Source organism: Coptis chinensis, chromosome 3 (assembly GCF_015680905.1).
Source record: "Coptis chinensis isolate HL-2020 chromosome 3, ASM1568090v1, whole genome shotgun sequence".
Taxonomy (NCBI): domain Eukaryota; kingdom Viridiplantae; phylum Streptophyta; class Magnoliopsida; order Ranunculales; family Ranunculaceae; genus Coptis; species Coptis chinensis.
In genome coordinates this window covers 74,506,759-74,530,587 of record NC_141458.1, presented here as the reverse complement: position 1 = coordinate 74,530,587, position 23,829 = coordinate 74,506,759, and the positions used below count along the sequence as shown (strand labels likewise).

Below are 23,829 nucleotides of genomic sequence, written 5' to 3'. Positions count from 1 at the left end.
AATTTTACACAAAGATAAATACATAATGAACAGAAATTGCAATAACCTAATATTTAAGCTTTATGTTTAAGTTAACTCTGTAGATCGAAAAATTAACTGGAAAAATTGATATAATGTCTAAGTTTGTTTACTTTTAACTAAGATACATAATTATACGAAATTGATTTGCTGTCTCATACTACTCTCATTCCGAGACAATCACTACATGTCTACATGGATCAATGGATGGGGAAATAAGAGAACTTCAATTTTCATTTATAATTAAGCGCAAGGTACAACGAAGGTACAAAATTATTCTGTTGTCCCATGCTTTTGTGAAGTTGCTGAGTTTTACATAGTTCCGTCAACCCTTTCCAAATGGGTGCTTTCTTGTTCATTTTTAACTACTATATACAGATAATCTTTCACAAAAATACTAGGCACGGTCCTATATTTTTTCAATAGGAACAATTTTGTATAACAGTTCTTTGCATAAATAAGAATATCGCATTTTGTACCTAGCTATGTATAAGAATGACTACTGCATGGCACGATCTTTCCAACTACAAGAAAGGGAATAAGTCTCAAACTACCATTGCTTTTCCCGTTCCCTACCTGGATCAGTCAATGAGTATATGATGTCTTCTAAAAAATGTAAAAGTAATGTAAAAGTAAGGTATGGGTTTTCATTTGATTTGGATTTTTTTTTACAATTTGTGCTTTATTCCCCGATTTGAGGTGGTCGTTAGTGTTTTATTTTTTTTATGGTTTATGAAACGAAGGTTTACTTTAGGGGCTATAAACGAAGGTTTATGAAACGTTTTACTTTAGGGGCTATAAACGAAGGTTTCACAAATGGTTATCTAACATGATTTTTTGTTTTTAATTTTAAACTAGACTATATTTTTCAGTTAACTCTATTTTCGTGATTTTTGCTTGTTTGTCGATGATAAGGACTTATCGTATTTTGTTTTGGTAGCCCGAGATGGACAAGTCATGGATGTCGAGATATATTTTTCTACTGAATATGTAGAAGGCGTTAATCAGTTTCTTACATTTGCTTTTGATAATGCAAAACGTAAGAATTGTATACCCCCCCCATGCATTGAATGTGGGAATATGTACGAATTTGATATAGTGGAGGTGAGGCGTCATCCGAGAAACGAAAAAGATTGAACAAACGTATTGCACATGGGTGTGGCATGGGGAAGATGCTCCAAAGGAGTCGACATCGAAAGTAGGGAGTCGAGGGAAGGTTTTGATGAGGGTGGACTAGATGAGGCCGCAAAACATCGCAAAAATGTTTGAGGCCACTCGGGGAGACTTTCATGGGGAACCCCGAAAAACTTTGTGAACCCGATTGAAGAAGCTGATTTACCTTTTGTAATGACGGGTGTAAAAAATACACCAAGTTATCATCTCTGGTTAAGCTTTTCAATGTGAAGGCAATGAGTGGGTGGTCTGATAAAAGCTTCTCTATGGTGTTGGCTCTGTTTAAGGATATGCTCCCAGATTGCAATGAGCTGCCTTTGACCATGAGAGAGGCGAAGGAAACTTTGTCTGTTTTTGGAATAAAGCATGAGAAGATTCACGCATGTCCCAATGATTGTATTCTCTATAGAGGTTTAATAAACAAGGATAGAACTACTTGTCCTACATGTGGAGCGTCAAGGTATAAGGTGAAAAAGAATAATCCTGACCAAAATTATAGTGTTCCAGCAAAAGTACTATGGTATTTCCCAATAATCCCTAGACTTAAAAAAATGTTTCAATCTGTTGAAACGGCGAAGAATTTGGTATGGCATGCGAATGAAAGAGAGGTAGTTGATGGTCAAATGAGTCACCCAGCTGATTCCCAAGCATGGAGACACGTCGATCAATCTTGGCCAGAGTTTGCAGCGGATTCAAGAAGTCTTCGGTTTGCACTTTCAACCGATGGCTTTAATCCACACAGTTCTCTTAGCAGCAGACATAGTTGTTGGCCTGTTATATTGGCGACTTACAACCTGCCACCATGGCTGTGCATGAAGAGAAAGTTCTTAATGTTAACATTGTTGATATCAGTCCGCACCAACCCGGTAACAACATTGATGTTTATCTTGCACCTTTGATTGAAGATCTTCGTTTGTTATGGCAGCCGGTGTTGAGGTATATATGATGCCTATAAGCAAGAATCCTTTATACTTAGGGGCTGTGCTATTGTGGACAATCGCTGATTTTCCGCCTTTGGAAACTTAGTGGTTGTAATCTTGTCAAGGGTATCTTGCTTGTCCAGTATGCGGGGAAAATACAGATTCTATTAGATTGAAACACGGCAAGAAGAATGTATACCAGGCACACAGGAGATGGCTTCCAGAAAACCATCCGTACCGAAAGGAGAAAAGACCATTTAATGGTAAGCAAGAGCTGCGATCAAGTCCAGAATCATTGAATGGGGTGCAAATCTTCACAAAAGTTGAGCATTTCAAAAACTCATGGGGAAAGCCACCAGAAAGTGCTAGAAAGTCAAAAAAATCAAAGAAGGAGAAGGCGCGAATTAGGTCCAAAGGTTCAAAGAAAAGAAAAAGGGGAAAGGAGCAAATAAGTTCTAAGGATACAGAAACACCAAAGCGGAGGAAAACTGATGGTGTACACAAAAATCATGAGGAAGGCTGTTGGAAAAAGAGATCTATATTTTTGAGTTGCCTTACTGGAGACATTTGCTTTTGAGACATAACTTGGATGTCATGCATATTGAGAAAAATGTGTGTGATAGCATCATTGGGACTTTGCTTAATATTCCATTGAAAACAAAGGATTCACTTCAAAGCCGACTTGACCTTGTAGAGATGCACTTAAGGGAAGAACTAGCACCGAGAGAAGAGAGGGACAAGATTCTACCTACCGCCAAAGATGTTATACATTATCTAGAGAAGAGAAAGAGGAAGTTTGCAACACAATTGTTTGAACCGAAGGTCCCGGATGGATATTGTTCTAATTTCAAATCTTGTGTTTCAATGAAAGATTTGAAATTATATGGTCTTAAATCTCATGATTGCCACCGACTAATGCAACAACTTCTTCCCCGTGGCGATACGATCGGTGTTGCCAAAGCATGTGAGGTATACCATTATTCGGTTATGCTTCTTCTTTAATGCTCTTTGCACAAAAATAGTGGATGTGTCGAAATTGGATAATATTCAGAAAGATTTGGTGGTAACTTTGTGTTTGTTAGAAAAGTTTTTCCCACCATCATTCTTCACATCATGGTGCATTTGATTCCATCTTGTAAGGGAGGTCGAGCTATGTGGTCCAGTTTTTTTTCGATGGATGTATCCCTTTGAGAGGTAAGTGAATGATTTTTTTAATTTATTTATTAAATGTCTCACAATGCACGTATCAAAGGTTTAAAGCTTTAAAAAACTTTCTAGGTACATGATGGTGTTAAAGGGATATGTTAGGAATCGAAACCGTCCAGAAGGATGTATGGCGGAGAATTATATTGCAGAAGAAGTTGTTGAGTTTTGTGCTGAATTCTTGAGTGAAGTAGATGCAATTGGAGTTCCTTCCACAAGAAACATGACAGACAATGATTTGGAAGATGGAGATACAATTTGCAGTGGAAGACCGATTGGGGGTTCGCATGTTGTTGAAGTTGATGAGAAGTCCTGGCAACAAGCACATCTTTATGTGTTGGAAAACATGAAAGAAGTTCAGCCTTATATCAAGTAAGTAGATAAACGCACAATAGTTCAATTTAACTAGATGTTTATCTCCAACGTTTCTATAAGGGAGCTGGTAGTTAATACTTGTATTCTTTTAATTATTAACATAAAAGGGAGCATATGGACTACCTAAGGCTTCAAAATCATCGCAAGGGTGTAAAATGGATAAAAGCTGAGCATAATCGCACCTTTATTAATTGGCTTCGCCAAAAGGTATGTTTTGTTAACACTCTATTGTTACTTAAAAAATTAAAACACTGTTCTTAATATTGTTTGAGAACCAGGTTGAGGAAGAGCAAGACATACCAAATAACAAAGTCTCCGAAACGTTGCAGTTTTTGGCCATGGGACCTAGTCTAGATGTGCTAAAATATTCCGGATATGAAGTTAAGGGTTTTCGCTATCACACAAAGGACCGAGAAGCTAAACTAGTCAACCAAAACAGTGGAGTCAGTGTAGTGGCCTCAGCAATGCAGATTTCTAGTGCCAAGGACAAGAATCCTGTAATTTCGGATATGTGCTTTTATGGTGTGCTTACTGAAGTATGGGTGTTGGATTACTTGACCTTCGAGATTCCTATTTTCAAGTGTGATTGGGTTGACAGCAAGAGAGGCATTAAGGTTGATGAATTGGGTTTCACATCTGTGCAACTTGGTAAAGTTGGCCACAAGTTCGACCCTTTTATTTTAGCGTCCCAAGCCAAGCAAGTTTTTTATGTGAGTGACCAACTAAATATGGGATGGTCAGTTGTCCTTGCAACTCCTGAAAGAGACTATCGCAATAAGAACGATGATGCTGGGTTCGATGATGATTCCATTACAGACAAGGCGCTGCCAACTATTGACTCCTTTGATTTAGCTAATGAATTGCCATTGCCTTATGCTCGTGAAAATTGTGAAGGGATTTGGGTCGAGCCGAATGAGTTTTTCTTTAAGTTAAATAAGACTTCTTACTAGTCATTATGGGACTTTTCTTTTCTTTTTCTTATTTTTTTGTTGTTTTTTATCGGGTTTTAAGAATGTTTCAAGTTTTTGTGTTAAACTTACAAATAAAACGAGAGATGACTAGTCTTTACATTTACATTTGCATGTTTACATTTCTAAACAATTAAAGACCTACTTGGTGGAAGCTTTATATATGGAAGCTATATATATATATATATATATATATAAACCTTGACAAAAAACAAAAACAAAATGGTCTTTACAGTACACTCATGGATCCGGAAGAGCATTGAGAATCACAAGAGTATTCAAATTCGAGAGAATTCAGACTTCGGAAGATGGCTCGGAAGATCATTCGAACTCCAAAGATGGTTCACAAGGGCATTCAAACTCGAAGATGGCTTTGAAGACCATTCAGACTCGAGAAGCGGTTGGGCTCAAAAGATATGGAAGTTGACGAGGCAAAGTAGCAAAAAGGTTCAAGCAAAAAAAGGAAAGTCAGAAGAGCGGCAAAGTGTGTAAAAATAAAAAAAATTGAAAAAGGGTGAATATCAAGGAGTTGTTTATAATGAATCTGGGCAACCAATTGGTCAAGGTGGAACTGACATCGGTAGTTATGGAGGCTACTTGGTGAGGGCAAGAGTAAGGATTACAATAACTAATTGGAAAGATGTATCACCAACATTGAAGAAAAATTTGTGGATCTCTTTGAAGGTACATTAATCTAATGCTTTATAAGCTAATTTCATTTTGTTTACATGATTAACTAATATGCTACCTACAAATAGGAAAAATTTAAGTTGGACACAAATGAAAGATCTATTCGTACAAGTGCGATGGGCAGGTTGTGGAAAGCATTCAAGTCTCGTCTTACTAGACGGTACATCTTACCTTTTAAGAATAAACCAAGAGACTCAAGAAAATACCAAAGTTGTATAGAAAAGTAATCAGTCAAGAAGATTGGGATACTTTTGTAAAAAGTAGACTTACACCTGAATTTCTGGTACGTATTTCTCTTAATTTTATTTTGCTTTTGTTTGTACATGCATGCAAGCTATTGTTTTACCGTCTTAGTTTCTTGAAAGTCCTAAAGAAGCTAGTATCCATGTCTTGGTGGATTCCAAGCAAAGAGGTCATGCGGGGAGGTTGGACTTGTGGCGAAGGCCAACTTTAGTTTGAGTGGATTTTGTTGATTTGTGGTTTCCTTTTTTTTTAGATTCCAAAGAGGGTTGATTATACAAGAGAGCTTGCGAGAATTTATCTTGTAAGATTCTAGGTGGATTCCCTTGCATCATCTATTCTTGGTTGCATGTCATCCTTAGTCATTGTAGTCTCCCCTCCGAAGTTATCGGTTGGCATGACTAAGTGTTTAAACCTGTTATCTCCATATCGCAACAAGAAAAGTCTCGCTTTATCTCTCTATGCTTCTACTTTAGATTTGTCATTTGGTTTCGTTCGTCTTCATTGCTGCTTTGCTGCCTTTTGTATTCCTTTGTCGAGTTTCTCTGCTGCCGCCTTTGTATTCACGGTCAAGTCTGCCATTGTTTAATCATGCTTACCGAGTTCAAGGGCTAGCGACTGAAAATTGTGTGCGAGAATGTGACAAAATGATATTAGCCTAAATTTATAATAACTAAATCTATGTCTAGATGATTAGAATTCGTGGGAGTTTGTATTCACAACATCGGTGTACCGTCGGTCACCGAACTCTGCTTTCGACGCAGAGACGAGGTACTCCTAGATCGACTTGTCTACCCTTTCATTAGTGTTCTCGTTAAGAAGCTTAGGCCTTACTTCTAAGCACACACGATCGAGAATAATTACAAAGTCTTACGGGCTTAACATGGCTCGGGAGCTCGGCATCTCGAAATCTAACTGTCTTCGATGACTCCTCATTGTCAACAAACTTGGGGGTAGGATACAATTAATCAAATCTAAAAAGCCTATCAAAAGGTGCTTCCTACTTCTGCAACCAACCATGTAGGTCTGCCATTTGTCCAGGTAGCTTCATTCGGTTGTAGAGATGCTCCTGCCTTAGCCAACTGCTGCTGCTATTGCTTATGGTCTTGATAAGAAGGCTACAAGTGTTGGTGAGAAGAATGTGCTTATCTTTGATCTCGGTGGTGGTACTTTTGATGTCTCTCTTCTTACTATTGAAGAGGGTATTTTTGAGGTTAAGGCAACTGCTGGTGACACCCATCTTGGAGGGGAGGATTTTGACAACAGAATGGTGAATCACTTTGTGCAAGAGTTCAAGAGAAAGCACAAGAAAGACATCAGTGGAAATCCTAGAGCTCTTAGGAGGTTGAGGACATCATGTGAGAGGGCAAAGAGGACTCTTTCATCCACTGCTCAAACCACAATTGAAATTGACTCCTTGTTTGAGGGTATCGACTTTTATACCACCATTACCCGAGCCAGATTTGAGGAACTCAACATGGATTTGTTCGAAAGTGTGTGGAGCCCTGTTGAGAAGTGCTTGAGAGATGCTAAGATGGACAAGAGTACTGTCCATGATGCTGTACTTGTTGGTGGTTCCACTAGAATTCCCAAGGTTCAAAGAGCTTCTACTGAGGATTTCTTTAATGGAAAGGAGCTCTGCAAGAGCATCAATCTGATGAGGTCATTGCTTATGGTGCCATTGTTCAAGCCGCTATTCTTAGTGGTGAGGGTAACGAAGGTCCAAGACCTTTTGCTACTTGGATGTCACTCCACTTTCCCTTGGGTTGGAAACTGCGGGAGGTGTCATGACTACCTTGATCCCAAGGAACACAACCATCCCCACCAAGAAGGAAATGTCTTCTTCTACATACTCGACAACCAGCCAGTGTGTTGATCCGTGTTCGAGGGTGAGAGAACCGAGAACCGGGGACAACAACATCTTTGGGTAAATTTGAGCTTTCGGGAATCCCCCGCTCCCGTGGTGTCCCCAGACTTGTTTGCTTTTTGACATTGATGCCAATGGTATCTTGAATGTCTCTCGAGGACAAGACCACGGGCGGAAGAATAAGATTACCATCACCAATGACAAGGGTAGGTTGTCCAAGGATGAAATCGAGAAGATGGTCCAGAGGCAGAGAAATACAAATCTGAGGATGAGGAACACAAGAAGAAGGTTGAGTCGAAAAATGCTTTGGAGAACTATGCTTACAACATGAGGAACACTATCAAAGGGCGAGAAGATCGGTGCCAAGCTTGACCCAAATGACCCAAGAAATTTCGATCGGGAAAGAGTACCAAAGACAGGGAATACTTGAGTATCACATCGTCCCACCCCACTCCAAACCAAAACAATCTAGCTACTAGAAGCAGCCTAGCTACTAGAGGAAGGGAACTCAAAACTAGCTACTAGGGGACGAGAGAGAACAAGAAAGCTATCGTCCGCATTCACGTTAGGCTGTTATGCTTGTTCTCTTTATTTGCTATATACCGCATTCACGTATCTCACTATGCTATTACCTTGAGGTTTTCTGGGATGTCTGCTGGATGAGGTTTTCCTCGAGTGTATAACCCAATCGCCATTTTACAATCCCATATCGATAATTGTTCCTATAGACGTACGAGTTATCTTCTTGAGTTAATCACTTTAAGGGCGTATAGGAATGTTTTTCTCATTCAAAACTACTTCCAGCTAAAGTATTGTTTCAAGAAATGGTTTAAACAGCTCTAGTACATAACACGTATTTTTTTTTTTTTAATTTGTAAGAATCTTAGCGAAGTGCAATCAACGCGGCGAAAGCAAAAGAAGTTTAACCACCGAACAGGCAGGATGAGTATTGCTAATCGCGTGGAGAAAAAGGTAAGTAAATGTATATAGCATTCCTCTAATTTGTTATTTGATATGTAATATAGCATTCCTTTAATTTGTTTTTATTTATGTAATATTGCATTCCTCTAATTTGTTATTATTTGATGTGCTATATACTTCAAAAAAAGAGACAAGAGGAGGGTGCATCATTTATTGGAAAGGACAGGTCTTATGGGTGGCAACTTTCCCTCCAAGGCAAAGATGGTAACTATGCAAATGATGCTACCAAGGAAGTTGCAGAGAGAATAGTACGTTTCAGTCTAGTATACTTCCTAGTATAGTGTGAATGTTATATTAATAGTAATAATAAGGTTACAATATAGAGGCAGTAGAAAGGTGCCACATTGACCAAGGTGATGATTTGCTTCTCTTGTTTTACTTTCTATATTTGATCATGTTGCTTAGCTTATCATACTAAGGGCAGTTCTTGAATGGTACATGGAAAATTTTAAGAATATAAGTTACCCACTTGCACTCCTTTTCATGCTTTGCCCCATGCACGTGCACAACTAGAATGGATATACTGAGGGTGGGGAGGGGTTCAAAATCACTTCAGTAGGGTGTCATAAAACTCCTTTTTATTTTGAGAAACATTTGTGTGATTATTAAGTCCACTGTATGAATCAAAGTTCAACCGAGAGGGTGACAACACTTTTGAGAAACTTTTGATGGGTTGCTTTCGAGATACTTGCTTAGAAACAATAAACAAGGTGTAGATTATGGTTGTGACCAACCCTCTTATTAATTCAAATCTTGCAATCTTTGTTTTTCTGCTTTTGTGGTTTTGGGTGATCGATAAGTCTACATCCACACTCATTATCTTGTAGGATGATTATCAAACGCAGGTCAAGGAAGGAACTTTAGAGGTTGAGGGTACTAAAGACGTCTCGACTCGGCATTGGGTACTCGAACACGGTGGTCGTGTTAGAGGCGTAGGAGATGGAGTCACCCCCACACGATACTTTAAGCCTAATAAAGCGTGGATCTAAGAAACATGTGCGTGCATTGGAGTCGAAAAGCTCATGCGAGGAAGAGGAAAAAGAAAAAGGAAGAACAAAAAAAGAAAAAAAGGCGTAAGAAAAGGGGAAAGGAAGAACGGAAAAAAAGAAAAGAATTGAAGAATAAATACAAGGAGTTAGAAGCAAAATTTAATGATCGTCTCACTTCTCCTGCGTCGGAAAAAATTGCTTCGAATAGCCACAAAAGTGACAATAGAGACCATATCCCCCCTTTAGGTGGTGCACATAGCAAGCGTAAAGTAAGCTTTTAAATATTGTTTACACTACTTTAGAATTGGGTGTTTTTTGTTTCCTATTTCGTTTTTATTTTGTAAATATTCTCTAACATATATAGCCGAAGAACAAGGAAGAGAAGAGTCGTCTGTCGGAAAAAAACTCTGAACCTGATTTTAGGAAGGTACATGCTAAGGGAACAAGTCATTCCCCACTTCCAAATCCTATGCTTCCTCTTGGAAAGGTATCGTTGTCACAATCCTTGCAATTATCACATTTTACTTAATATAATAGATAGGTTCTGAATCTGATTAGCACACAGTCTTCTAATCCACTTCGTTATTTTCATATTGTTAATTACTAAAAACTCTGTATACAATTAGGACCTGAGTTGCAGTTTGGCTGTGGGTTCCAAGTCCAATATTGTTGCTAAGGGTAAGGTTTACGTGGAGCTTGGACCAGAGACTAAGTTGCACAATGTTCCCTTAGGGCCAAACAATGCACGCGTATCAGTTGATAAGATTTTGGAAGGTAAATATCATGTTGCTCTTCCTATACCAGTTCGAGATGAGCTGGTAATTTTGAAAGATGCTCTTGGATCACAAGTTGCTTGGCCAAAGCACTTAGTATTGAAAGGCATTGAGGTAATTTCATTAAGTTTTAATTTATTTTGAAGTACTTTAAAATATTTTTTGTGTGTGTCTAGTTTTTTTTTTTTTTTTTTTTTAGTTCTAAATATTCTCACCTAAAATTTGTTGAAGACCAAAGAGGCTAATTCTCCTATACCACCAAAAACTTCTAAAAAGGAAAATGCTGAAGTAACAAGTCGTGCACCAGTACGAAATCATACATGGGATCTTGGAAAGGTGAATACTAGTGCTTGAATCCCTGTTTTATGTTGTATTTGCAATTAACCCATTATGACTTTACAATTCATCTTAGGGCCGGAGTTGCAGTTTGGCTGTGGATTTCAAATCCAATGTTGTTGCTAAGGGTATAGTCTACGAGGAGCTTGGACCGGAAACTAAGTTGCACAATGTTCCCTTAGGGCAATACAACTCACATGTAGCAGTTGGGAAGATTTTGGAAGGTAAAGAACAAGCTCTTCTTCCCGTACTACAGTTGGTGATAAGTTGAAATTTGTGGAAGACGCTATTGGATCACACGCTGCTTGGCCCAGGGGAATTAGTGGTGAAAGCCAACCGTAAAAAATATCGATGATTGTAAATTTATAAGAATCCCACTTTAGGATCGGACCTCTCCCTTTTTGTCTAGCTCCCTCTATTTATACATTTCTTCCTTCTAATCCACCTCATGATCCTTACACAAGTAAACATTCCACCTCCATTTGTGTAGATGTGCATCCGCACTTCCGCCCACATACACATAGGCCATAACACAGCCCACCGCAGACACTTCAAGCCACTGCCAGATACCTACAGACCACTTCCAGTCCACGTACACATAGGCCATGTTTCACGGCACCCTTGCTAGACATGACATTATAATTTTTTATGCTTATCTTTTATTTTTCGGTTTCTGAATCGATAAAATAGGGCAACCGAAAGTAAAAGTAAAGGCTTAAAAAACTAAGTCAGCTGGCCACAACAAAGGAAGCGATCTATGCACTTCCTTTGGTGCCATGATTGGTACAATTATTCAAAGTGGTCGACTTAAGTTTCCATATGGACAAGAATTATTCGGAGATAACATAGAGTTTTCATACATAGAGACAAATGACGTGAAGGATGTTTGTAATCTTGAATCTGTCGAGTCTCCTTGTATGGTTGCATATATGAGGTGATAAAACTTACGTTGTTACTAACTATTTTATTGAATGTTTACTCAAGCTTATAAAATGAGTTGTGTTTTCACATTTCAGATGCTTGTATGAGAAATTTGTTTGTTCTAGAGATGGATATTTGTTTGTCAACCCGGCTGCCTTCGTTGTGGATTCAAAAGAAAAAACTAAACTTGTTCTTGATAGATCGGGAAGCAAACATGAATGAAATTGTTTTCATTCCTTACAACCCAAGGTATGGACATATATTATATTGGTTTTGTTGAACTCATATTTGGTTACAAATACATATTAAATGCTAGTTAATAACTTGTTTGGTTTTAGCTTCCATTGGATTGTGATTGTCATCGACTTGTCTAGTATGGATGTTTATTGGTTGGATTCATTACATGGTAAATGCACCGGTGACATGGAAATCATTATCAACACGTATCGTAACTATTTCCATAATGCATTTATTGGTATACTTTTTGTATTATATATGTAGACTTTTTTATTTCTTATATTGACATTAATTGCTTAAATTTTTAACTTGTAGTGCGTTGATAGCTTTAAAAGGGATCCAAGTGAATAGAAGTTCTCAAAAACCATGTTGGCACCATATCAAGGTAAACGATTACATTACTTACTTTTTTTTTTTATAAGCAAGCGAGGTTGTTTGAGAGGTCCCCTACCCTTTTCATTAATAATTGTAAAAATTGTATTACATCCTAACATACACATTCCCCATAGCATCATCATAGACTATTTTCTCTTATATCCACGTAAAATTAGCTTACCAAAATGATGACAAGAGTTCCTGCCTAAGCGTCAAACCAATATCCGATCAACGCACTTTGGCCTTTGTGGAATACACCTCTCAAAACGAGGGAAACTAATCCATCCGATCTACATTACATAGACCACCGGTCAAAATCGATCGTGGGACCCTTTTCCATGTCATCGGGATATTAACAGTTAACATGTCGAAAGATTGTTACGACCCAACGTAAGTGAATTCTCCCTCTATTTTTAAATAGTTGGTCTTTGTTCAAAGTGATGACAGTTCTGTTTTTACTAACTGTATGACTAATTCTAAATAATAGATTAGGTCAATTAGGTGATCCGCTCACATCTATGAACGGGATTTTTGTATGTGCTTCAGGTCTCTAGTCCGCGTTGGTCCCTCTTATATTGATAATGGGACTGCTGCGGTTCTGAATTTGGATAATGTACTCGGATATACCTAGTTCCGCTACTTCACTTGAAAGACATCACCCTTTACATTAGTGTGTATAATTGATCTCAATGTTGTTGTCTAGAGCTGACTTGTTTGGAGGTACTACTCATGATGATTTCCTCAAGAAAAGAGTGACAATAGGATTGGATGCAAAAGTAGCATTCAATTTTTTATGGCTGGTATACTTCATAATCCATTGCCACCGATAAGAAAGCCTGACATTCATCCCACAGGCCATAGAGGTATGGTAAGAACCGAGTAGCGTTTGGGTTTTGCAGAAGGGCTTTACATAGTCTACTTCTGGGATGATCTATGTTTGTTTGGAAGCAAAAGTGCTCTCTTTCCTTCGTTTGTGGATTTCCCTTCTAGAATGTGCTCTGCTTGTCTCAGTTCTGTGTAAAAGGGGAGGAATGCCCCATTTGTCTTTCTTTTTGCCTAAGGTAACCCACAACCGCCTTTCCTCTTTCTTTCTACTTCCTCGAAATGTAGCATCTTCCTCTCTCGGCGATCCTCGCTTACTCCGACCAAGTTAGCTATTGGACTAAGGGATGGCTCATTGATAGTAGCTTGTCGGAATGATGCACAGTACCGGCTTCGAGTAGCATCGGATGTTCCATGCGTTACTATATGAGAATCATATTTCCATGGTACCGCATGTGTATTAGTATAATTGAAATGGAGCGGTACTTTTTTTCACCACTCTTTCGAGGAACATAAGAATAAATTGATGCCGCCTCACGGCTGCTCATAGTAACGAATCACCACCGGCTTTCATTCTATATGATCCTCCTCCCCAATCACATAAACTTATCTACTTCTGGCCGGGCGCAGGTGTTTCCCTTCTTTTCTTTTCAGTTACAAATAGGTTGTTTATAATCAATAACAACCTATTATCCGACAAACAAGATCTTATTCTCTTAGAAGGGCTTTATCATATAGAATCTGGGATTACCGCTATGGATGGTGAATAACCGCTCTCTGCAATATCCGTTCTTTGGCGTAATCGCTGTTGAGAATCGCCATTAGGAAAGAAAGGCTGCCCTTCGTGCTCCACGATATATAACATAGGTAAATGGTATCTTTTTCTTACGCCTAATCCGTGCAATCCGGTTTTATCCGGATGGATGGAAGGGGTGGTACCCCCGCTCTAATCGCTTTCTAATATTACTTAGTTAATAAGTATGATTGGGGCATCATACATTGTTGGTGCAAATATGTAAGTGTTTGTGCTGATATATGTGTGAAGTTCCACACATAGTAGGAGGAGTTGATTAGCTTCTTCTCTATGACTTAGTTACCACCTGAGTGCCTTTCTAGGGTCATCACAAGATGGTGACTCAATGGATGAGTTCTAATAGTATTAATAACCGCAGTCAGTGCCGAACTTTTGTAACGGTATCTGGTATTGTGGGGGCGTGGTGCGAACCCCCCGGGGACAACTCCCTTTGCCTTTCCAAACCACGACAGTGCTCTTGGCTTGTGGCCTTAAGCTTTCTTTTGTTGATCAGTCAGTCTTGCTTTCCGCCCTCTGCTTCTTAATCATATATCTTTCCTTCTTCCCCTTTACTTACTCGATCGACGATAAGACAGCCATTTCGTCTGGGGCTGCTTAAATGACATAATCCGATAGACACTTAAAGTACGACTAGGAGATGGTAAAGAGTTTAGAACGGAACCTATTCAAAAGCTAATGGCGTACCTAGTTTACGCGGTGAAGGTGAGAAAGCAACTACGCGCGTCCCTCTGGGGTCTTTCCCCTTTAAAGTAAGAGTATTGTACGGATGGTAATTCAAGCGGGAAGTACGAATGGTAATTTTAGTATGAGAAACTGTCCCCAAAAAACACACAAAAGCTCAGACAGGAGTGATATCTATAAGATGTAAGCTTTTCTGCTTTAAGCTCCTGGAGATAAAACTACTTCAGTAGATTCACTGGGTATGCAATTAATTACAATATTCCATAATTACAATTACTTTTATCAGACTAATTCACTTGCTGGGCAAATTCTATTAAGATTGTTGGGGGCTCAAGAGAGGTTTTAGGAAGGTAATAGATTTGAAAAGAAAAATATTGAGAGGAGTTCTTGATGCTTCACCTGAAGAAGATTTAGCGGTGTGTAATACATGTGCCTAATTGTCCCATGTGAGAATGGTTAATCATGCCACAACTAGAATCACACACTCAATCATGGCCACTTCGGCTCCATGTGCATAGGCAATATTATAAAGTCATGCATATGTCATATTATTATAGACTCATGATATGGGTTGGAATATTAGGGAACACCACATTATACAGTATACATACTAAAACACAGGTGCAAAATTTGAGATAATGAGTGTTTCTTATGAGAACATAAATTGATTATTTGTAGTAGGCTAATGTTGAAGGCTGGTTGAGACTAGGGGTAGAAGAGTAGGAATGAGAAAGCAGTCTTAGAGAAGAAGGCTTTCCCACTTGAGAGATCGAATGAGAACCATAAATTCGAAAGAGTATCATTCCGCTTCTTTTCTGTATGGTAGAAATGCTCACATGTATTCCAGTAAGTGCTATTTGATTTTCTGTATAATAGTTTTCCTTGTGAAACTAGACTTTGCTTTGGTATTGATGAAAACATATTTATAGAAAAAGAAGAATAGTATAACGTTTTAGTTCTCCGAATAAGATGATGGGTTTCAATTAAATGTGTAAAAGTGAAACATTGATTCTGTCTTTAAAGAAATAGATTAATCGAAGTAATTACGAAGAGTCAAAAGTAGTAGATGAAAAATGGCATATAATATTTGGTTTTAAATTGGTAACTAATGTCTACTTAATGATATATTCATGCGATGGGCATGTCCTAATTTCTCTATTTGAATACTTCTATATCCTCTTTGTTTTTCCTAAACTAGTTTGATTAGTTTCACCTTTGTTATGAATGTGGGGTGTGGGGATTCAACAGGAGCAGTAGGGTGATGTAGAGAACCCCACTAGAACCATTGAAGGAGCAGATGATGGTGTGGGTACAATAGTTGTTCTTGGAGCAGTTCACTTGTCGGTGGTGAAGCCAATGGGGTGTAGCAGTTGGTGGTTGGACCTTGTGCTATAACAGATCAAGTCAACATTGCAAAGAGCAAGAATAGACCAATGCTAGAAAGCCATCTTGGTGCTTGTGTGTGTTGGCGGGGTGTGGTGCAGGTGGTGTATCTTGTGTGTCCCCCAGCTGCAAGTCGTGGTACCTTGTTGGTTTTGTGTGTTGGAAATGGTGATGTTGAAGGTTTGGAGACTTGTTTGGAAGTGAATAGATTGTTTAGTTGTGTTTGTTTAGTTGTAGTGTAACCAGACGACCTAATATATGACTACTAATACGATTGGTGTATCGACCCTAATCGCTATAGTTAAGTAGTTTTATTACTTGATGCAACCGTATTGCTAACAATATATTTGGTGCGTAGTCTCTCTCATCATCCGTTCTTTCCGGGGTTAAGTGAAGTGAAGCGGATCACCTCGTTTCTTTTCTTTTACCATTAGCTTTTCCATTTGAATAATTAATGTAACTTTTGTACTCTGGAAACTAATTTAACAATGTTCCTATCCTGTGTGGTTATCATTTTAACAATGACAATATTTTGACATCGATGCGTAGGACCCTAATATACAGTTACAAACAACTGGTTGATACAGGCGCTGCAATTCTTATTGCTCAACCCTTGCCTCCGATTGCATTTTTTCTATTTAGAACTAATTTGTTCTGAAAATACAATTTTGCCCCTAATAAGTAATTTGCCCCCTGATTCAATTTGATAATTTGATATTTTTGCAGGGCCCTCTGCAACCAGACGGTAAACAATGTGGTATTCACTCAATGCGCTTTATGCGAGACATAATGAGCGATCCTTCTCCTTTGTCATTGAAAGTAAATAAAATACCTCTCACATTTTAACTTAATTTATGCTTTTGATATCTTTAGCAACTGTGTTTTTAACTTTTTTTTATTCTCTATTTTGCAAAATATTAAACTTGTTTCTTATATTTCAGATAAAAAATCTTAGCAATAAAAAGGCCTTCACCGACAAGGAAATAAATGAAGTTCGAATGGATTTTGTTATGTTCATCCAAGAATGTATTATGAACTATCCTCAAGATGAAGATGGACCATAAGGCTGAAGAGACATATATATGGGTGATCGAATTTGACGAGATTAGATTATTTTTCATTTGGATTTGGATTTGGATTAGGCTGATTATATTTATATGAATTAGATTGGAAATATGTTATTTATTTCATTACGTTTTACGATTAAGTACAAATATATATTGGTTATCTAATGGGATTGGAATGTTTCAATGAAATTAGCAATATATATGAGTGTTATTTGAAATTTAATGGATCATATTCAGATATGTAGTTTATTCAGGTGTGTAGTTTATTGCGGTCCCCAATTTTGGGGGTTTTATATATATTCACGCTTTTATTATTATTTTTAATAAAAAAATATATTTATATATACATATCAACATTTTACCCAAACAAATCATGACTAATGATACTTTTTATGACTGTTAAAAAAGATGAATGAATAACTGTTTATTTGAAACTGTCACAAATGATATGATTTGTTGTGACGGTTTTTGAGCAGTTGTTACCGTTTTTTATGATTTTGTGACCGTTAAAAAAGATGAATGCATAACCGTTTATTTAAAACCGTCACAAATGATATGATTTGTTGTGACGGTTTTTGAGTAGTTGTTACCGTTTTTTATGGTAGAGAGAGGCTAGTCTGGAACAAATATTTGTGACGGTTTTGGGAAAAAAATAAATGACTCTCACTCCGTCACGGTTTTGGAAAAAAAAAAAAACCGTCACAAAAGACTTTTTGTCACTGTTTTTAACAGTGATATAAAGCCTTTTTTCTTGTAGTGACACCAAATCGGTGTGATAAAAATCATTCACCGAATACCACAACCCTTTCCACCTCCTACTAATCATCTCAGTATCATAAATGGGTGAAAATTGTTTAGAAACAAAAGCTTGTTCTGGAAGAATTTTTCAGTTTTAGGTAGTCATTGGGTTTGGAATTCGAATTTGGGTGAAATGCAAGGTGGGGAAGAGTTCTAATTGAAACTCTATTGAAACAAATTGGAGTGGGTCGCGGTGGCTTTTTGGATTTTTTTTTGATATGGTTTGAACTGTTATTGGAGGCGCGGAGAAGATGAAGAACACGAAGGGGTTTAAATGCGTGGGATTTAACCTATTGGGCCCAAGTCCAGAACAAATTTCGAAATACCCATTCTGTCCTATGCCGCGTAAAATTAAAACTAAAATTTCCGATTCGTTAACGGTCCGATTTTTGCGAATGAGCTATGAAAATGATCATCAAAGAGAGTACAATCTAATGATCTATAAAAGAAAATTCAAATCTAACCGTGGTTGACATATAAGAAAATAGAAAATGCCTCGAAGTGTGTGCATGACATAAGTTATGTGAGCAAAAGGAATCTAAATTCATAGATAGTGTCGACCCAAATCAAAATATGACTAAACGGCATAAATAACAAGAATAGGAAGTTAAGCGAATAAGAATGAAAAGACCAACACCCCACCCCCAAACAAATTTTGAAAATAAGGTTTAAAAAATTTGTTTAAACACGTGGGTCTTTTAAAGTCAGATTCCCGAGACTTGCTAGATTACAATTTTTATGGTTTCTTTATTTTTACTTTTTATAAATATGAATTAATATAAGGGAAAACAATAAAGCAATAAAGACATAATTCACCCCATAGAGAAACATGACTCAAAAACTGAGAAAACATGCAAGAGTGGAAAACGTGAATTATATTAAATGTGGACTTAGGATCCGGTACTTACAGCCACACACTCCAAAAGGAGGGCCCGGTTACCTGAATGGTGCACTTACTAAAATATAAGAGTGGAATGGAGTACACCAAAGAATAAAATGAGTAGTTTATAGTCAGATACACGAGACTTTAACAAAAAATATATATATATATATATATATACATACCCTGCAGCTTACCATATATCAACAACCGAAATAGTTGTGGATCTTGCCATAAATAATTATCATAGAAAACACATCCAAACATAATCAAGCACCAAGATTTCCCATGACGTGGCATAGCGGAATGAGAGTGAATACTGATGATTCTAGAACCTAGCCTAGCATGCAAAGTCTTCTTATTTTTCCAACAAAAGGGTGGGCAAGTGAATGATTGTGAGAAAATGGATCGTTGTGGAAGATATGGTGGATATGGATGAATTGTAGAAGTAAGAAATGGAAGAAATGAGAGAGTGGGTTTATCACAAAATTCATTGGTGGAGTGGGTTGGTATAATCACAGAACTGAAAATGAAAGTATCAGGTGGCTCTGTAGGTAGTAATTTCGTACTAGGAGAATTTAGAAAATTATGAAGCACCGGAGAAACTAGAGGTCAAGTGCAAACTGAAGGGCCCTTTGAAAAGATGGAGGGCGGGGAATGGAGGTAGGTGGTGCGCTAGGTAGTTCGTGAGAGGGTGGATCATCACAGGCTCTAAGGAACTCGTCGAATTCCTCATCTAGCTTGGTTGCATCCACATGATTATGATATACCTTTGCATCTTTGAGAAAGTCATCAATCTCGTCAAAGGAGTCAAAATTGTGATTTTCATCCTCGTCCATAAAATGGGTATCAACTAATGTAGGGACGAAAGCGGCGGAGTCGGAACTTCCGAAAGAAATAAATTTGGGCATCTGATTATCAGGAAATGTGTTGTCGAAATAATCTTGAGCTAAGTTCTTGATCATGCTAACCTTTCCATCGATAGTCGTATCTGGGAACTGTTGCATCATTTTAAAAATATTTACCTCAACAGAAAGATGGCTAAAGGGCAAGGACATCGAACCATCGTGGCAGTTTATGAGCGCATTGGCAGTAGCCAAGAAGGGATGCCCTAAAATGATAGGAACATAGTTGTTAGCGACTTCTGTGTCGAGGATAACGAAGTCGGCTGGGTAGTAAAAATTTTGAACCTTAACCAACACGTTTTCAACAACACCCTTAGGATACTTAATAGACCGATCAGCTAATTGCAATATCATTTTAGTAGGTTGCATCTCCTATAGACCTATTTGTTTATATAAATACTAAGAGAGTAAGTTAACACTTGCCCCCAGGTTTAATAGCACAGTCTTCGTATGGGATACCCCAAGGTGCATTGTACAGTAGGACGACTAGGGTCCTTGTACTTAACGATTCCATTATGTTCAGATAGAGTTGGGAAATGTTCAGTTAAAAAGGCATCTTTTGTTATATTGGTCTTCCGCCTAGTAGTACACAACTCTTTTAGAAACTTAGCATGTTGTGGTAACTTTTTAATAGCGTCAAGAAAAGGTAGGTTAATAAATAGATTTTTAAAAACTTCTCTAATCTCATCAAAGTTAGTATCCTTGTGTAACATGGCTAGTCTCTGGGGAAATGGTGGGTTCTCTCTATATTTAGCATATGGATCAATAGGAGTTTTAACCTTGGCCATTTTCCTCTTGGGTTGAGGTTTAACAGGCACCTCTACAGGAGTAGGATCATCAGTTACGACTTCGGTATCTAGTAAAATATCAGGTGTAGGGACCACTGGTGGGGTAACAATAGGCATAGTTACGATGTTATCAACCACTCTGCCAGAACGGAGAGTGGTGATAGAATTTAGCTCACCTACATTGATATTTTCATTACTAGGATTACCGGTTACTTCAAAGGCTGTGTTTTACATTTTAGGATTAGGTACGGCTTGACCTGGAAACACACCTTTTGGTGAGGCTTTCTCTTGGGCTAACTGTTGGATGAAATGATTAATAGATTGTAAAACATATTGGTTAGAATGATTAATGGATTGTAAGAGCTGTTGGCTAACCTGTATGAAGGCGTCGAGACGATCCGGTTGTGAAGGTGTAGTGGGCACAGGTGGTGTGACTGGAACTATCTCACGTTGATTATTTACGAGTGGATTGCGATAGTTATTAGTAACCGGAATGATACCTTTATTAGCATTATAATTATTATAATTACCTTGTCCTTGTCCTTGTCCTTGTCTCGGTGGAGCTTGGTTGTAATTTGGCGCTGGCCTAATATTTTGATTATTAAACCCTGGAGGTGTAACTTAATGATTATTTTTCCAACCGAAGTTGGGATGTTGTCTCCAAGGTGTGTTAGGTTCACTACTAATGGAACAAACATTGTCCGGTTGAGCAGATGGTTGTTCATAGACTAGAGGACAATAGAGTCAGGATGCTCAAGGCTGTAACAGAAATTACATGGAAGAGTGTTGACGTTCATGATAGGAGTAGGTTGTTGTTGGGCAGAAATGGCTTCTACCTTTTTAGTGAGAGATTCGATTAAAGTTTTCAGCTCAAGATCAGATTTAACCTCAAACTTACTGGCAGCCTTAACTGTGGAAGAAGAATTACTGGAGCAGGGGATGTCATTACCCCCAATCCGCCCACCCCAGTTATTTTGACGTTTAGATTGATCTTCCAAGAACCTATAAGCCTCAGAGGCACCTTTACTAAGGAAACTACTCCCAGTCATTATGTCAAGAACCTTTTATGGTGATGTAAAAGCCTTTTGAAAAAGGCACGAACAAGCGTGTCATTCGCAAGGTTATGATGTGGACACTCGATGAAAAGATCAGTGAACCGATTCTAGGCCTCTGAAAAGGATTCATGAGGATTCTGGCGGAAGAAATGAATCTTTTGAAGCATTTCATCTGTCTTTGGCGGTGGGTAAAACTGTTCCATGAATAATTGAACAAGTTTAGCCCATGAGTCCACAAAATTAGGCGCTTGGGCAATTAACCAAGATGTTGCCTTATCGGTGAGGGTGAAAGAAAACACCATTAATTTAATTTGCTCCGAACCAACGGTAGGATGATGAAATGTGGTAAGAACTTGTTTTATCCTACGCATATGCTGATAAGGCTTCTCATGGTCTAACCCGTGAAAAACTGGTAACAAATTAAATATATTCGGGGGGATTCAAAAATCCCCTACTGGGTCTGCAAGAACGATGCAAGACTTAGGGCTATCGTTAAGGGCCTTGTAAAAATTAGAGAGAGGAGTCTCTGTTTCGTTAGCCATTGTTGCAGGTGCAGTGTGTGGTATTCTAGATAGGTGTGTGCATTGACGTTTGCGATAAATAACAGAAGATGGTTTACTAGTACCGAACCTTAATCTCATACAAGGCTAAGGCCAATAAGAAACAAACCACGAACAAACAGTCAAACAACCCTGATATGCTAGAAAGAATCCTCTAACAGAAGAGGCGAGGAGTGGAAGCAGGAGTACCTGAATGCCTCCTTGCTACGCGTTTGAATAGCGTCTTGTATATGCGATCACATTGTATTCATGAAGTTGGAAACACTGAATAACTTGAACGAAGTGAGTTGGATACTAACCTGTGAAAATTGGGCTAATTCAGAAGTGGGCGTGGACGCACTTGGAACTAGGTGTATAAGGGCGCAGGCGCGCTCTTGCCTGAACCAATGTCCAGTGTTTTTAGGGCATGCGCTCTCCCGAGATAGCCTACTATGGGCGAGGGTGCGCTCTGTGTAGAATTCTGAAAAAATTTTTCAACCAAACAAATACAGTCAGAACCAAACGAAAATACTAAAGGAAACGAATTTAAACAGAACTAAAACGGCAGCGGCGCCATTTGATAAAAGTAAAAAGTATCGTTTACTCCTACTTAACTAATTAAACTTAAACATAAGTAAAACATTCAAATTTACTTTAAATTATCAAAGTTCTACTCTCCTTAATCATGCAATATATGGAGTAGATAATTCTTTCCACTCCTAGTCCTTTAAACGTAAGTTTCAGCTAGTTTAATCAATCTTAACAAAATGAATGAGAGTAACGAAATGAAAATATACTAATATGGTGATTGAATACTAATTAAAATGTTTTAATTTATACTACGACAATTCAATACTAAGATGTGACTATGGAGAAGGAATTAGGGGGATTTGAATCCACTTGATGTACTCCTAATATGCTAGTGTAGATTATTGCAATCCTATTCAAATAAGATTAAGTGTTGATCCCTAATTACTCATGGCAATCTATGACAACTAATAATTAGCATGTGAGAAAGTCCAACCCATTCTCATGGCGAATCAACTATCCTACTAGAGTGAAACTCTTAAAAGCAATAATCCTAACTAACACATCAAGTCTTCATTAAGCTTTATCAAACCCCTCTAATGAAGGTTTAGCTAGAAGTCATTAGACTATCATGAACATATAAATAAGAAGAAGACATAATGAAGGACAATAACTGATAAGCACCCAAAATTGTACTATAAAACCCCATAAAGACATAATATTTCGGTTAATTTTGTGTTTAATAATCATGAAATAATTGCATTTTCGTGTTTTTACAGGTTGGAGCAACTAACGTACAAATAATGATAAATCCAACATTTAAACACGGAATAGGGAGTGTACATAAGCTTTCTGATTAAGCCCACGTGAAGCCCAACAAATCCGTACAGAAGCATCAAACTTCCGAAGCTCCTATCTCTTGAACCAGGACTCCGAATGCAACAAGTGAGCTGCTCAGACGATTAGTGCGATGAACTCTACACATAGGTGGGAAGTTGTAAAATTGCCAAAAGACCGAACCGCCACTGGACTGCACGTGGACTTACTATGCATGCCCGCAAGATTTGATGAGTCATCATACAAGTCAAGACAAAAGTGCAAATAATTGGTGCAAAAGTGACATCTTGAATGTAGTTAATAAAGTTAGATGAGATTAGGTGTTAATAGTGAAAAAAAGATAGGTGTCACTTTGTTGTGGATTGTGTGGGTAAGAAGAAAGTAAATGTGGTTTGGTGTTTCACGTGGGAGGAAATGAGATTTCTCTCAAATGGAGAAGAAAACAAAATAAGGGGGGATGCACTACATTGATTGCCCTGACTCTTGTTCCATTTAAATTCCTAGTCTTTATCTTTTGGAGGGGAGTTTTTAGTTTTTTTTAGAAAGAAAGCTTGTAAGATGTTAATGGTGGAAACACTTTCTAGTTTCTAATAAAATTTCTTTATTTCTTAGGTAATCTGTTTTTACATTCCTTTCTTCTTTTTATTACTTATTAGTTTGAATCTT

General features: G+C 38.0%; 3 protein-coding genes and 1 long non-coding RNA gene across 4 annotated transcripts; all 4 read left to right on the top strand.

Moving 5' to 3' along the window:
* The first annotated feature begins 1,427 nt into the window (after nucleotides 1-1,427).
* LOC147510773 (uncharacterized) lies at nucleotides 1,428-4,639 on the top strand. Its single transcript, XM_086598241.1, has 5 exons — nucleotides 1,428-1,897; nucleotides 2,044-2,127; nucleotides 3,390-3,686; nucleotides 3,797-3,896; nucleotides 3,968-4,639. The coding sequence occupies exons 1-5, from the start codon at nucleotides 1,428-1,430 to the stop codon at nucleotides 4,637-4,639; spliced, it is 1,623 nt and encodes a 540-aa protein (XP_086454367.1).
* Nucleotides 4,640-5,161: 522 nt separating this feature from the next.
* On the top strand, nucleotides 5,162-9,329 carry LOC147510772 (uncharacterized). The gene is made up of 5 exons (XR_015216879.1): nucleotides 5,162-5,341; nucleotides 5,416-5,630; nucleotides 8,334-8,426; nucleotides 8,564-8,683; nucleotides 9,263-9,329. It is a non-coding gene; the product is annotated as an uncharacterized LOC147510772 (long non-coding RNA).
* A 100-nt stretch (nucleotides 9,330-9,429) lies between these two features.
* LOC147510771 (uncharacterized) lies at nucleotides 9,430-10,804 on the top strand. The gene is made up of 5 exons (XM_086598240.1): nucleotides 9,430-9,693; nucleotides 9,789-9,911; nucleotides 10,051-10,311; nucleotides 10,429-10,533; nucleotides 10,610-10,804. Exons 1-5 carry the CDS (start codon nucleotides 9,430-9,432, stop codon nucleotides 10,802-10,804), a joined length of 948 nt encoding a protein of 315 aa, XP_086454366.1.
* Nucleotides 10,805-11,663: 859 nt separating this feature from the next.
* LOC147510770 (uncharacterized) lies at nucleotides 11,664-16,940 on the top strand. The gene is made up of 5 exons (XM_086599342.1): nucleotides 11,664-11,703; nucleotides 11,793-11,897; nucleotides 12,007-12,076; nucleotides 16,493-16,585; nucleotides 16,708-16,940. Exons 1-5 carry the CDS (start codon nucleotides 11,669-11,671, stop codon nucleotides 16,828-16,830), a joined length of 426 nt encoding a protein of 141 aa, XP_086455468.1. The 5' UTR covers nucleotides 11,664-11,668; the 3' UTR covers nucleotides 16,831-16,940.
* The last annotated feature ends 6,889 nt before the right edge of the window (nucleotides 16,941-23,829 follow it).

Excerpts from the sequence above, each read along its gene's own strand:
- LOC147510771 (XM_086598240.1), top strand. The coding sequence starts at position 9,430 with ATGTGCGTGCATTGGAGTCGAAAAGCTCATGCGAGGAAGAGGAAAAAG. Across the intron at positions 9,694-9,788 it reads GTGCACATAGCAAGCGTAAA|CCGAAGAACAAGGAAGAGAA; the intron begins GTAAGCTTTTAA and ends TAACATATATAG. Across the intron at positions 10,312-10,428 it reads TAGTATTGAAAGGCATTGAG|ACCAAAGAGGCTAATTCTCC; the intron begins GTAATTTCATTA and ends AATTTGTTGAAG.
- LOC147510773 (XM_086598241.1), top strand. The coding sequence starts at position 1,428 with ATGAGTGGGTGGTCTGATAAAAGCTTCTCTATGGTGTTGGCTCTGTTT. Across the intron at positions 2,128-3,389 it reads TTATGGCAGCCGGTGTTGAG|GTACATGATGGTGTTAAAGG; the intron begins GTATATATGATG and ends AAAACTTTCTAG. Across the intron at positions 3,897-3,967 it reads TTAATTGGCTTCGCCAAAAG|GTTGAGGAAGAGCAAGACAT; the intron begins GTATGTTTTGTT and ends TTTGAGAACCAG.
- LOC147510770 (XM_086599342.1), top strand. The coding sequence starts at position 11,669 with ATGAATGAAATTGTTTTCATTCCTTACAACCCAAG. Across the intron at positions 11,704-11,792 it reads TTCATTCCTTACAACCCAAG|CTTCCATTGGATTGTGATTG; the intron begins GTATGGACATAT and ends GTTTGGTTTTAG. Across the intron at positions 16,586-16,707 it reads CTTCTCCTTTGTCATTGAAA|ATAAAAAATCTTAGCAATAA; the intron begins GTAAATAAAATA and ends CTTATATTTCAG.